General features: G+C 41.1%; 3 protein-coding genes across 7 annotated transcripts in view; 2 read left to right on the top strand and 1 right to left on the bottom strand.

The window, feature by feature from the left end:
- LOC118424803 (zinc finger protein 665-like) overlaps window positions 1-15,615 on the top strand; it is a 1,044,319-nt gene that overhangs the window by 330,849 nt on the left and 697,855 nt on the right. The window lies entirely within an intron of this gene.
- Window positions 1-15,615, top strand: part of LOC118424824 (formin-like protein 2) — a 1,075,906-nt gene that overhangs the window by 303,161 nt on the left and 757,130 nt on the right. The gene's annotated exons all lie outside the window — the stretch shown is intronic.
- The window catches only part of LOC118424805 (RNA-binding motif, single-stranded-interacting protein 1-like), a 133,492-nt gene that overhangs the window by 106,296 nt on the left and 11,581 nt on the right, over window positions 1-15,615 (bottom strand). For 4 of the 5 annotated variants that reach the window (XM_035833586.1, XM_035833587.1, XM_035833585.1 and 1 more), the window contains exon 3: window positions 5,148-5,219. In XM_035833586.1, the coding sequence (XP_035689479.1) occupies window positions 5,148-5,219 (72 nt within the window). Of the gene's footprint in view, window positions 1-5,147; window positions 5,220-11,421; window positions 11,535-15,615 lie in introns of those variants that run through there. The other variant, XM_035833589.1, reaches the window with a different exon arrangement.

Raw genomic sequence — 15,615 nt, forward strand, 5'->3', positions numbered from 1 at the left:
GCCTTAATGGAATATTTTAAGCTCATCGGCTGCGCTCTACGCTTGGTTGGTGCGAGGAACATACAGATAAATTATTGGCCACCTAGCGCTTTCCTTTGGAACTGCAGACATGCCCCGTATTCCTGACTATGGCAGGGCTTGAGTGACAGCCACTGTACAGGTCACCACCACTAAGGCCTGGGGGCTTGGTGAAGGCCATATACTTTGTTGGTATGTAACGTTTACAAAATTATGGTTATGATAATATGAAAGAGGGGCTGATAAAATCTTGAAGGGAAAATTGGAGAAAACATTTTTGGCGCTGTTTTTAAAATATTTTGTTTGATATTAAACAGTTTAACTCAAGAAGTTAGGGGTGGATCTTAATGATATATAGTATGTGGGTAGTTCTTGGTCCAAGGAACATACAGATAAATTATTGGCCACCTAGCGCTTTCCTTTGGAACTGCAGACATGCCCCGCATTCCTGACTGTGGCAGGGTTTGAGTGACAGCCACTGTACAGGTCACCACCACTAAGGCCTGGGAGCTCGGTGGGGGCCATATATGAATGAATGAATGAATGAACTTTATTGCACAACATTTGTACATGGTACAATTGTAAGGCAACAGTAACAAGTCAATTAATACAATGATATTCGTCTAAGTTCTATAACTGCATACAAATATAGTATAGAAATGTGAACATAAACGGCATATTGACATAGTGTAATATGCAAGTTTAACAAGTTGGTCTGTTACTGTACAATAGATTCTCTCTTTTTTAGAGCATTACAAATGTATTGGCCTAAATACGAAGATATGTAGTCTGGACATGACAGTAGTAGATTGAAAGTACATGTGTTTGTCTTTGGTAAAGGTGTGCTAGATTTACTTGTGATCATATCCATTAATTTTTGTCTATCTACGCTATATGATGTACTTTGTTGTATGTAATGTTTACCATAATTGTTAAACTCAAAATTTTAGGAGTAGATCGTAATCATTTAATGATGTTCAGTATTCAGCTGCAGAGTTTGAACATAACCAGACCCCCCCGGATGTAAAATGAATCTTCCCCAGCATTAGAACATAATTGGAGCCCCAGGGTATAAAATTAACCATCCCCAGCACTTGAACATAACCAAAGCCCCCACAAGGATGTAAAATGAACCTTCGCCAGTGTTTGAACACAACCACAGCCACCAACAGGGTGTAAAATGTACATTCCCCAGTGGTTGAACCTAACCACATACCCTTCAGGGTGTACAATGGACCATCCCCAGTTCTTGAACCTAACTAGAGTCCCCACCAGGATGTAAACTGAACCTTCCCCAGTATTTGAACCTAATTAAAGCCCCGACCCGGTGTAAAATGGATCTTCCCCGGGTTTGAACCTAACCAGATCCACAGATGGAAACAATCACCTGACTGGGATCTGCTACAAAACCTCAAAAGGGTCTGCATGGGGTTTTACCTCAAGGCCAAATTGATTCAATTGAAAGAATTTTTTTACCATACTGTTAACTGTACAAAACAGCTACAAAAGAAGCAAAATACATGCCATGAATTGGAAAAATCTCATGAAAATGGAAAATACTACTCAATGTTTCAGAATGATAATGTCAATTCCAAAGTCAAAAAGATGAATTGCATGCCATGAATACCTAGAATACGAGACCCCCGTTTTACGTCCCTTCCGAAAGATAAATTTGTGACTTCTTGGTACAAACCCTGCTCTGCATACCCCCATGCAGACCCTCCCACAACAGAACTTGCATATCTCAATCCTCAAGTGCTGCTAGAACTACAACAAGCTGCCTGGAAACAAATTCTGGGTCATGAAAGGAGCAGGAGTTTCCACTGACATATGGAGATCTCTCTCTTTTTTATGGTTGGTTGAGGTGGTCATAATTTAACTGGTGTAGGTTTATTCCCATCAATCAATAAAAAGAAACAATAAAAAAATCATTCAAAATACAAATCAATTTCTACAACAGTTACTAGATAAAAAAACAGAGATTACTTCCGGATGTTTCGAGTGACATCCATCACTCTTCTTCAGCGTCACTAGAATGAGCTGGCAGAACAATTCAATATATGTATGTAGCTATCTGGAAAAACTGTTCTTATTTCAATTTGTCTGTATCTTTACCAATCATGTTGATGTTTCAATCAATCAATCAATCAATTAATTGATCTGTATCAAATCAGTGAGACATAAAGTTCCATTGTATGTTTGTCTTTGTAAAATGGGCCATAAAAAGTATCATTAAATTCCACTATGCAGGATTCCACATGATAAACTGTATCTGTACTCTACAGATAACAGGTGTGGCCTTGAAATTTGAATTGCATCTTTCTGTGCATATTGACTGTACTGTAAATGCAGAAACTTTCGCGGTGGTTTAATGTTCGCGGTTTTCGCGGTGGCCGCTTCACCGCGAACTTAAAACCACCGGGAACATTTTTCCATGGCAGTACAAGACTACAGTGCATGGTGCTACTGCGAAATTAAAAACACCGCAAAAAGTTGTTTTTCCCGCTACCGTGAAATTAAATCCCCGCGAAGTTTACAGTAACTTCTTCCTCAAAAGGACAATCCAGTACTAACTACATCTACATGTACATGTATAGCGGTGAGTATTGCTACCTGCACAGAAAATTTTGGTGTGGGTAGTCGGTTCGGGATCAGGTCCAGGTCCGGACCTTAAAACAACCTGATACTCAAAACAATGGTCCAATTTTCCACAAAGGAATCTATTTAGCAGAGCATCTGACTTCCACTGGCATTCGTTTTATATTCCTGCCTTCATGATCATGTAAACTGAACAAACTTGGTAGAAATGACCAATTTTTGACCATATTCTACTCTACTCGACTTCGCTCTCGAATGTTATTTTCTTGAACTGATAAGTGCCAAAATGCATAAACCCCAGCCGATATAATCTGGTCATTTTCTAATCCAGTCCAATGATTTTTTTACCGCGAGCTAAGTTTTCCTCCAAAATGTCGATAAACAAAGGAAATTTATTGGTGTGGCCTATGCTGATAAAAAATAACAAGGTGTATATGCCACAATTGATAGAGTGTGTATTACGGTAGGAAAATAGAGATGATGCTCAAAAGCATCCAGATAACACTAATTCCCACTAAGTACCAATCACAGTCTCTTTATGCCGCCAGTTTTCATGCTGAGGAACTTAATGCACCTTAAATGTCATCTTACCCGTGAGGAATGATGTTAATCTCTGATGTCAACGTTTGTATGATGATGATGTACTTTTGACATTTAACGTTGACGTAACAATTATGTACTATGACGTATGGAACTAGTATATGGGCACAGACAGGGTGTGTTACGTTTAAGGGCAGTTATACTGGCTATGGCCTATGCAGATACAGATACAGAAGCTGGCATATTACACAGAAGGCCTAGGGTGGTTTTACCTGCTATACTGCTAAATTTTTTCCGCGTAACTGGCAAACCACCTTTCAATACGTGTCAGCCCTAGACATAGAAGATAACAAGCCACTGCCCCTATAGAGTCAAAAAGGCTATGAGACCACCTTTTCCTTTAAGATGGGCATATGACGAGACGACATCATACGGGGGAATTGTGGGCAAACCACGTGATGAACACCGCGAGATCTTGCGAGAACCAGAGTCAGAACTCCAGATTCTTATCAGCTAAACTTCCAGAGAGAAAGTAAGTCAGTTACTGGAATGGAGGACCCAAATGAGGTCAGGGAACAGTTCGAAGTGAAGATAACAACTTTCTTTAAGAGGTTAATGTTCTTGAAGTAGGTCATCTTAAGAATAACCGTTATGTTCAATTAAGACAGACAGATCCTTGTCTCAGCAATTCTCCTTCCCTTGGAGGTCATGAAACATTAACTTGGAATGGGTCAACTGAAATATGTAGCAGGCTGTACCAATTTTACTTCTCGGTTCTTGGATTGTAAAAATAAATGATGCTAACTTGAAATCGTCATGTGGCATAACGGCAGGATGTGTGGCCCAGAAACCAGAGGTCCTGGGTTCGAATCCGCCGATAGGCTACTTATGTTGTGCCCTTGGAAAGGCAGTTTACACGACTCTTCTCACTTTACTCAGGTGGAAATGAGTACTTAGCTTTGGTTAGGGTTGTCCATCCAGGTTGGCATCTTGATAAGGTGATAGTCAACCCTTCCACTCACTCACTCACTCACTCACTCACTCACTCACTCACTCACTCACTCACTCACCCACTCACTCACACTCACTCACAGACTCACTCACTCACTCACACACACCCCATCCACCCACCCACTCACACTCACTCACACTCACTCACTCAGACTCACTCACTCACTCACACACACCCCATCCACCCACCCACTCACACTCACTCACTCACTCACTCACTCACAGACTCACTCACTCACTCACACACTCCTCACTCACTCACACACACCCCATCCACCCACTCACTCACTCACTCACTCACTCACTCACTCACACTCACTCACTCACTCACTCACCCGTCCACTCACTCACCCACCCACTCATTCACTCACTCACTCACTCACACTCACTCACTCACTCACTCACCCGTTCACTCACTCACTCACCCACTCACTCACTCACTCACACTCACTCACTCACCCACTCACTCACTCACTCACTCGCTCACTCACTCACTCACACACACACACAACTCATTCACTCACTTACTCACACTCTCACTTCACTCATTCACTCAACTCACTCACTCACTCACTCACTCACACTCACTCACTCACACACTCACCCACTAACTCACTCACTCACCCACTCACTCACCCACTCACTCACAGACTCACTCACTCACACACTCACTAACCCACTCACTCACTCACTCGCTCACTCACTCACACACACACTCACTCACTCACTCACTCACTCACTCACTCACTCACACTCTCACTCACACTCTCACTCACTCACTCACTCACTCACACACTCACTCACTCACTCACTCACTCACTCACTATCCATTGTTTGATTAATACACTGCTACTGGGATTCCTGACATAGGGGTAGGAAGCAGTCGGCTTTAGTCTTCGTACAAAGGTCTTCCACAAATGTGGTAAATTGTAATAAATAAATAAATTAACAAACATTTTGAGCTCAACGGAATGTCTCACCTGTTTTGTGGGGGTCGCAGGTTTCTTGGGCGGAAACTTGCTGCCTGTGGACTGCTTTTCTATAGACCCTCTCTGGAAAACAAGAAAAATCACTCCGTAAATAACTTCATCAGGTTGGTAATCATTGTAAATGCATTTAATTTTGCAGGGATTTAATTTCCAAGTACAGGAAAAAGAACTTTTCACTGTGGTTTTAAGCTCACAGTAGAACCATGCATGGTAGTCTCTTACTTCCATGGAAAAAATGTTTGCAGCGCGGTTTAAAGTTTGCAGTAAAGTGGCTACTGCGAAAACTGTGAACATTAAACCACCGCATAAGTTTCTGCATCAGGTTAAGGTCTTGCAGACAATTTTTACAGTACTGGGCCGAACGTTTTGATGTCTGTCACACACAATCTAACCCTGATGATCGTGTCTGACAGACATCGAAACGTTGGATGTGTGTAACAAACTATCCAAGAACTTTACTATATGTAAAAAAATCACTGTCAGACCAGACCAGTCATTCCTGTACATGTTTGTTTCCAAAATTTGCCCTCGTAGTAAGTTGTAGACTAAGTGTATAGTCACACATATTGTAGCAAGTTTCCTTGCTGTTTCTGTAGCAGGGTATATTTTTACTGTGAGAGATTCCTAGCCCTTCCCCTTAACCTGCTCGAGGCACCTCCTCAAACACAGGACCCCCGTTTGTTCATCCCTTCCTAAAGATGACTGCAGCCCCAACCAAGATGCCCTACCCAGGATTGGAACTGTTGTCTCAGTTGTGATTTGCTCCTTTTACATTGTTGAGGCTCATCCTTGAACATGGGACTCCCATTTTACGTCCCTCCCGTAAGATGCAACCCCAACCAAAATGCCCTACCCAGGATTGAACTGGGGTCTCCAATGGTTACCAACTAACTGGAACCTGGAGCTCAGCTGTGAGGCTGCTACCAGTTGAACTACAGGGACATCTCTATGTGTATGACAGGGACGTCCCTATGTGTATGACAGGGACGTCTCTATGTGTATGACAGGGACATCTCTATGTGTACGACACATAAAAACAAGGGCTGTCTCTAGGACCTGTCCCTCCGTCCCAGGACTGACATGTTCTTATTCTCTTGGACGGAAAAGAAATATCATCCCATCCATCCCCAAAATCTGAACTCGATGGCATGAAACTGTTGAAAATCTATTTTAATGAGCTTAAAATGAAACATTTATCAAGGAAAAACAACAACATTGGCTCCCCAACAATTTGTGGGATGGAAAAAGAATTTAAAGCCAGAGACAACCCTGATACAGACAAATAAATCCATATCATATTGAACACCTTGTCACAGCGAAGTCCTAAAAACCCTACATTAAAGTCAATCATGTCAGGCTTAAGCAATTGACCCAGGGTTAAATTCTGACTCTCTAGCCATTAGAGTAAGACAGATATTCCCATAACTCTAATCTATCTCCACGTTCAAGACATCTTACACATCAAGGGGAGACTCTTATCTTAAAGGAAATTAAGTTTGTACAGGTCATAATTTATACCTGTACAGAAGGCAATATCAAAGCATTTCCTTGGTTGTTATTAAGTAAATTCACCCCAGACAGGAGACCTGGCACACCAGTCTTGTATAGCAGCCAAAGAAATGGCATGTTACCCCATAAGGGGCAGTATAACCCCGTACGTCGACTTCTGTAGAGAGAAGGCTGGGAGGAAAACTTCAGTCTTACTGATAGGAATACTGTATTTACTCTCTGAAACTGTGTGTACTACAGTAACTAAGGTATACACTTTCTATATTAGCGTGTGTCGTCTAGTGGTAGCAGCAACCCTGCCTCTGGAACTAAAATCCATGACTTTGTTTCCAGCTGTGTACCTCACCCGACATGCAGGCTTCTGCAAGGGTTGCAGTCCTTAGGACGGGACGTTAAGCCATGGTCCAATGTTCAGTGTGCTTGTCAGAAAGAGTTAGGGGAATTTCCCCGGTACAATGAACCTGTAGATACTGTACATTGTGTCTGTCTTGTCTGTCACGACCATTGGAAGACTAGCTCTTCAGTGAGCTAAAACCGTATCGAGATTACTTTCCTTTTTTCCTCAGACTCTGCTTTCATGTTGGTTTTCGAGTTCAGAATTATTTATCAAAATCAGTGAGTCAGGGAACTACATTAGCGGGGCCAGGAGCCAAGACTGACGGGCGTTCTGTCAGCGCTGATCGGATTACGACTCGGCCGTGGCATCACTCTGGCACCGATTGTCGTAATACGAGACACTAATACGAGCCAGACATCGAACCTGTGAGACCCTGTAACTACAATTACATCAGCGAACATCACGGACAGTGCTAAACTCATGGAAACATGGGACTTTGTGCAAAATAGATGGTCAATTGTTGACCATAGTAAAATCCTAATTGTGCAAAAACCCACCTGTATACCTGATAATGATCAATACACAATTAATGAGAATCAATTCTGCCCAGGTGGTCAGGATATAGACTTGGTAACAAAGGCACATATCACAGAAAGAATGTCTCAGTACTTAAACTCATGGAACAGGGGCCCTTTGTGCAAAATAGATGGAGTCCTTCGGTCAATGCTGACCATGGTAAAATTCTAGTTGTGCAAAAACACTGAAACAACAAGAGGGGCGAGTAGAACAGATAGAAACAAAATATACAAATATCCTGACCGACCCGGGAATCGAACCCGGGCCGTCAGATTACAACACTAGCAGTCAAAAGCCTGACAGGCGTTTGGCATGGTCAAATAGCGCTACTTGAACTGGGCCCCACTGTTACAACACACCTGTATACCTGATAATAATCAATACATGATTAATGATAATCAATAACGCCCAGGTGGTCAGGATGTAGGCTTGATAACAAAAGAACAGTCATCACAAAAAATGTCTCGTATATATAGTATATTACACATTGCACTTAGACAAAGGGGGAGGTGGGCAGAAGACAATATAAACATCTTCGTGGTGGTTTTGAGTTTCCAATAAATGTCAGTGAAAACTGCAAACATACAACCACGAACATTCATTTCCATTATGCAGATCTAAGCACTTAAAACTCTCAGGTAAGAAATCAAGCCAAGGACCTGAAAACTCAGCATGTGTCTTGAGTTTCACTTCCGACTGGAAATACTCCTTAGATTTACAACTTATGTGGTTTGACAGCTAGGATCAGGTCAAGTCAAAGTCAAAGTCAAAGTCAAGTCAGGTCAGGTCAGGTCAGGTCAGGTCAGGTCAGGTCAAAGCCTTCCAAGGCTTACATTCATGAAGGTTAGACATCCAAGTACAATGTAATAAGATACGCCAAAACAAACGGACATGGACTATGAACGCTGGGCTTTCCCTCTACTATTGGTACTAATGTTTGGTTCCATGTATAGTTATATATATTAGTAAGTGATATATGTTGATAGATTTATTAGGACTCGATGTAATCTGTATCTCTTATATTTTACCTGACTCTAACCTCCTCATGACCTCAATGAAAAGCGGGCTGCAGGCCGATTTCAGCTTCTCATGAATAAACAAAGGTTCAAACAAACACAAAAGCAGTTACTCAAGCAACTGGATATGATTTGAAGATGGTCAGACTTGTTGAAGCTGTTCGGCCAGAAATTTCTTTGAAGTTCAAGTTTCCATTGGCAACCTCTTAAAATTTCCACACAAGAAACCAAGCCTTTCTAATTTCTAAGATGCAAAGATCTTCTGATATTTCCTCCAATGTCTTGAGTGTGAGTTCCCGTGTTCGTAAAGTCACCGCAGCTGTATGAACATGTGGTTAACGGCAAGTCTGCGGCAACCTTCACTGCGGACGGATGACCCGTTTACTTAAGACAGGATTAGCACTGTCTTAAAATTCCCCACAAGACTTTGAGCCAAGACGCAAGACCGCCCCGCCTACTTCTGAAGCCTAAATCCTTTGGGCTGGAAATACTCAGGATACATGTGCAGTTTGGTGCACTCAAAATTAATTCAGCTATGCACTAACTGTGGGTGCAATTACCTGTACTATATTTTCATGAATCAAAGTAACATGCACACCTGATTTGGCGCAAGTATCAGACAGATCTATGGGACTTTGGCAACATCTGGTAAGCACCTTTTCCATTTTCAAAAGTTTAAAAAGTGCTACTTTATTCAAGTGAATACAGTAGATCATATTTGCACAGAATTATGTACGTACACATAAATATATACTGAGCATATTCTTGATATTTGAGTATCAGAAAATATATCAAAACCTTTGTTGTGTCACTTGTTTAAACGTAAAAAGAAGATAGCAATAGAATACTTCGGGTTTACTTCTAAGCTATGTTTTGACAACACAAAACTAACAGTGTTGACAAATTTTGTTGTCACTCTACTTTATACTGTGTTAAAGCAACCAAATGTTTTTGTCTACACCTAAATTTCTAAGTTAGCTGTGCATGCAAGTGAACCTATTCCCCCAAAATAAATCTCGAGCCCTGTTTCTGCACTATCCTGTCCATAAACACGACCGTTATGTGAGATTTGCTGACATATTAGACATAAAACTTTAAAAGCAACCAAAATATTTGAGCTACGGGACTGAAGGATGAAAATTGTTAGCTTTAATAGCTGCGCAAATGGTGTACACATTTCTACCAAAAGTTAATCTCCAGCTAATTTTCTGTGCTATCCTCTCCATAAATATACCTGTGTAAGTCATGTCATAACAGATTTGCTGACATTCTACTTTTATTATATTTTTCTGTGCACCTGAATTTCTTAAGGTTAGCTGTGCAAGTTCACACCATTCCCCCAAACTAAGAGCCCCGTTTCTGAGCTATTCTGTCCGTAAACACGGGTCAGGACAAATTTGCTGACACTTTACATTATATCATGTTAAGGCCAACAAAAGTTTTTCTCTGCACCTAAATCTAGTGCATACTAAATAACAATACTGTGGTCATGGGATGTGAGTGACTCAGTGAGTGAAATTTCTAGCTTTAATAGCTGTGTACTACTACTACTGTGTACCCATTTCCCACAAAAACTAAATCTCGACCCCAGTTTCCGCGCTATCCTTTCCGTAAACACGTGTCAGGACAGATTTGATGACAACACTTCTACATTATATCAAGTTTAATGCAGTCCCAAAAGATTTTTCTGTGTACCTAAATTTCTAGCTTTGCTGCACGAGTGTACCCTTTTCCACCAACAATAAATGTCGAGCCCTGTTTCCGTGCTATCCTGTCTGAAACACTTGCTGACATTTTACGTCTTTCATGAGTTTAGAATTATAGTGAGTTTGATACCATTGGAAAGAAAATTACACATGCTTTCTAATGATATGTAATACCTAGAAATTGATGCAGAAACAACGGAAATATGATCAACCGAAGTTGATATTCCAAACTTTTTGTGCTGAGTTTAAATCCCCCCAAAATAAATCTCGAGCCCAGTTTCTTCGCTATCCCGTCCGTAAACACGTGTCATGTCGGAATGCGGCGCTTCCGTGTGCGCTGTGCAGGACTTGGCTGCAGTCCCCCTCCCGCCCACTACCAGGAAGTGACCTTACACGAGGCCACCACAAGGAGTTCTCACTTAAACACAAACCCTGGCCTCTTCCTCACACACAAACACACAAACTTACTCACTTCTATACACACAAACCTACAGCACAACTCTTAAATAACACCTACAACTCCTTGAGTCAAGTATGTGTTTACAGACAGGATAGTGCAGAAACATTTATTTATTTTTGGGAGAAACAGTTATCAAGGAGTTTTCACTAACTATCAAAAATCCTGGCCTCTTCCTCACACATAAACCTACTGATCGACTTCTATGAACATAAACCTGCAATGACAACTCTTAAGGAACTGTCATGACTACTTGAGTCAGCAAGTGGTTACAGACAGGATAGCGAAGAAATGGCTCGAGATTTATTTGGGGGGGAAACAGTTATCAAGGAGTTCTCACTAACTAACACATACCCTGGCCTCTTCCTCACAAACAAACACACAAACCTACAAACTTCTGTAAACATTAACCTGCAGGACAACTCTTAAGGAACGTCTGCAACTCCTTGAGTGGAATTCTTAAAGATTTCTCTCCATATGGCTTAAGTCTTAAACCAGCCTCCTTAATAAGGAAACCCTACCCACTTCAGACCAAGCTGGAGACTAAGTAACCAAATAAGACGTCTCAACAGCGTCTTAAATACCACCAGGTCACTCCAGGAGCGGCTGCAAGGTTGGAGCGAGGGAACGAGAGAATGAGAGAGTGGAGAGATCGAAGCCTTACCTCTTCCATGCCATTCATTATAACCCCAGCAGTGCCCTGCCTGTACAGTAGTGAAGGTCTAACCTCAGGCAAGCTGACCTCGCATTGTACTATAATCCTGCCAGCTGTGGGCAGCCCAGCTGAGCTAAGGAATGCGGTTCTCCCCCTAAGACAACTCCCCACGTCTTAAAGGAACTGGGAGTAAGACAGCACCTCGGACAGGAAGGAGGGAAGACGGGAGATAAGATATGCGGTGGGCCGGCCTTGGGAGGGACAGTTGTTTGTGGTTGTGTATATTATAAATGCTGGAGACTGTTGATGTAAGTAACAGGTTGGTATAAAATTAGCCTTGCCCCAGGCCTAAAGCAACATGCTGTAGTTATATACTGGGACAACAGGTGGGGTTTACAATGTGGTGGTGCACTTTTGTGGTCGGAAAAATAAACAGTAAGTTTTATCATAGCACTGGTCACTTATGATTTGGGATATCATTTTCCACATTTGTAAATGATGTAAATTAGTAACTGTATTATAGTCTGTATTATAGTATCTGTATTGTAAATACTTTATGTAGTTTGTATATCCTTTTTTAGGTCCAGGAAGATAAGTTACCTATATTTTAATGTATGGTAGACAATGGGCTGAATAAAGTTTTCATTTCAGGTTGGTATGAAATTAGCTCAGCCCCAGGCCTAAAGCAACATCCTGTAGTTATATACTGGGGCAACAGGTGGGGTTTACAACCTTATGGTAACAATAGTGGGAGGAGGCAGGGTCCGAAAATTAAGATCAAGTTTTATCATAGCACTGGCTACTTATGATTTCATTTTGATATCATTTTTTGGCAATTTCAGGTTGGTATAAAAATTAGCCAAGCCCCAGGCTTAAAGAAACATCCTGTAGTTATATACTGGGGCAACAGGTGGGTTTTACAATGTGGTAGTACAATAATGTGGTCGGAAAAATAAACATTAAGTTTTATCATACTCATAGCACTGGGCACTTATAATTTGGGATACCATTTTCCACATTTGTAAATGATGTAAATAAGTAACTGTATTATAGTCTCTATCTGTATTGTAAATATTTTATGTATTTTGTACATTTTGTACATCCTTTTTACATGTCCAGAAATATTAGCTACCTATATTTCAATGTATGCTAGCTAATGGGCTGAATAAAGTTGTCAAAGTTTCCACATTTCAGGTTGGTGTAAAATTAGCTCAACCCCGGACCTAAAGCATCATCCTGTAGTTATATACTGGGGCAACAGGTGGGGTTTACAATGTGGTGGTAACAATAGTGGTCCGAAAAATAAACATTCTGCTTTATGATAGCACTGGCTACTTATGATTTCATTTTGATATCATTTTTTTGTAATAATTTCAGGTTGGTACAAAATTAGCCAAGCCCCAGGCTTAAAGCAACATCCTGTAGTTATATACTGGGGCAACAGGTGGGGTTTACAATGTGGTGGTACAATTATATGGTCTGAAAAATAAACATTACTTATATTAAAGTACTGGTCACTCAAATTTGATAAGTTACAAGGAACAATGTTTGAGGCTACATGTTTCAACTTCTCACTTGAGGGTTTCTTATCTATTGCTTGAAGAGTAGAGAGAAAGATATAAATATACAACTATTATATCATTTATTTTTGCTACATGTACTTAAGACTGCAATACTAGTGGGAAGTAGGGTCAGAAGATTATACAGTTATCATATCACTGGTCACTTGTGATTTGGGATATTATTTTCCACAGGTTGGTACAAAATTATCCCAGCCCCAGGCCTAAAGAAACATGCTGTAGTTATATACTGGGGCAACAGGTGGGGTTTATAACATGGTCGCACAATAGTGGTCCCAAAAATAAACATTCATTAGGCTACGCCAATTTAATTTGTTGGTTCACGGATTTAAAAAAAAAATACAAAAAATATGCTTAACTTGAAAAACATCATGAAAACAATGTCTTCAGCAATGGGTCAAAAGTGGGTGGAAGAGACACATTCTTTGAGAAGAAATTAGTTGAAGAAGAAAACTACAAAATCATTCATCTTTGCTGCTTGGCCAACAACAATGGCAGTGGGAAGTTGGGCAAATACAATGTATTCATCATGTCCCTTATTATTTGGGACATCATTTTTCACTATTTTGAAGTCATACGTTTAAAGTTCTTAATGGATTGTGCAACAAAGATATATTATCTTGCTTGAAAAGACAAAACATTTGTATGCTGCTTGGATATACAGTGTAATAATTGTTTATTGATTTCTGAGTTCCATCAATCTCCGTAATGCGATGAATTGCATGTTCAGAGCTTCAGGCATTAAAACTAACTTTACGTTAAAAAAACTTCAGAGTTCTACAATAGTGTACAACAATAGCATAGAGTGAGTGGGTCAGGAAAGCTGAGACCAAACAGAAAACAAATGGGGAGCTTCCACCATTAAACAATGGGAGTTCTGCAGGGGTTCTTAAGGTCTCATTCAGATGTATTACTCCGCGAGTGGGTACCCTAAAAGAGATCCTACCCAAAAATGAACGGCCGCACGGACGCATGTTTTTAGTGGTGAGAAATTCCCTTTTAGCCAGCGGAACTGATCTCAAAAGTTAGATTGGTGAAAGCTTGTTTTTAACTGAAGATATTAGCAGGTAAAGTTTTGCAGCCGCGCGCTAGGTCGGAGGTACACAGTCGTGGGTTCTGAGTGGTGCGGTTGTACAATAGCAGCGAAAAAGTGCCTTTTGTGGGGATTGACTAATCGTAGTTTGTAATTGCTATAAAAAAAGTTCCTACGTATAGGGTTTACATTGGCAATTTTTTCCCACGATAAAGGGTAAATGTGCTCGACATAGAATGAAAAATCTGCTGAAATTTCACGTAGCTTCATTATGAACGCGCCCATTTAAACCACGAATTATAACATAGAAGTCTATGGGAAGAAGAAACTCATCAATGAGACCTTAAGTTATGCCAACTCTACAAATATCTGGAAACACATTACAAACAAGGCCCAAAACACAACCTCAAGTTTCCAGGTAAACCAAAATAGCCTGAATCCATAAAACATATGCAGGTAACCCTGCCCACATTGATATCTATCTGACATCTGATCTCATCTGTTACATCCACAACACCTTGAAGGTCACAAGACGCCGCATAATTTGAAGGTCGCGTGCGGCTGACCTGGATCGACCTCATTACCGATGTAGGCCGCGGTATCGTTTACGTGGGTCGCCCTCATTACCGATGTAGGCCGCAGTATCGTTTCCGTGGGTCGTTAGAGAGTCGGTGTGACCTGACATGAGCGAGTAATCCAATAGGTGCCCCCATTTCTGCTGCAATATGATACATGTAATCTGATACTTCAGGAGGCTCTGCCTTCGATACTCCGTCTGCCACGGAGACCACAGACTTGCCAGATGTGCTCAAGTCTGGCGTAACCCGATCCCAATAATCAATGACCGGTAATATGATCCCTAGTCACTGGAATGAAGCAATTATGAAGGGTTCTCAGAATAATTCTTCAGGTGTACAGTCAGGCAGGTGTGACAGGTGTGTACAGGTGTCACTCATAGGTAAGGCCAAACTATATCTATATGTTGGTTCTCAGAGTATTAAAAAAGAATACTAGAAATGAAACATTACTTTGAAACCATAGTCTTAGGGCTGTACCTTGGTACACACAGTATCAGGGAGTGAATGTACATGTAGTAAGGTGCAAGTTTTCCTCCCAGCCCTTCATCTTGACCAAGAGCTAAATTTTACTTCAGTATGTTTGAGAACAAGAAAATGGATTGGTGTTGCCTTAAACTTACTATAGCTTGTAGTCTAACTATCATACATATCTATAGTAATGTTTGAAGTGTTTCTTCTACATAAGGTAATACCCATGCGTATTGTTCGCCTCTACATCTCCAAGCAGATATAAGGATTTGGCTCATTACCTGCATGTATGCAGGTATGGTTTTCACGGGCGTGGGAACTTTTGGAAGCTGGGGATGTAGGGCGCTGTATCTCGAGAACGGATGGTGCGAGCACAACGATTTTTGGTACGTGGGTTGGGGGTGGTGGCCTGACACTCAGGTGTGATTTTGGGCCTCCTGGCACTTGAACTTAACATTGCAGGTGGCATTTTCTGTGTTTTTTGGGCATTTTTGGCGCTGTGTGTCCGGAACGATACGCGGGATTGCAACGATTTTTGGTGCAT

This window comes from Branchiostoma floridae, chromosome 10 (assembly GCF_000003815.2).
Source record: "Branchiostoma floridae strain S238N-H82 chromosome 10, Bfl_VNyyK, whole genome shotgun sequence".
Lineage (NCBI taxonomy): Eukaryota > Metazoa > Chordata > Leptocardii > Amphioxiformes > Branchiostomatidae > Branchiostoma > Branchiostoma floridae.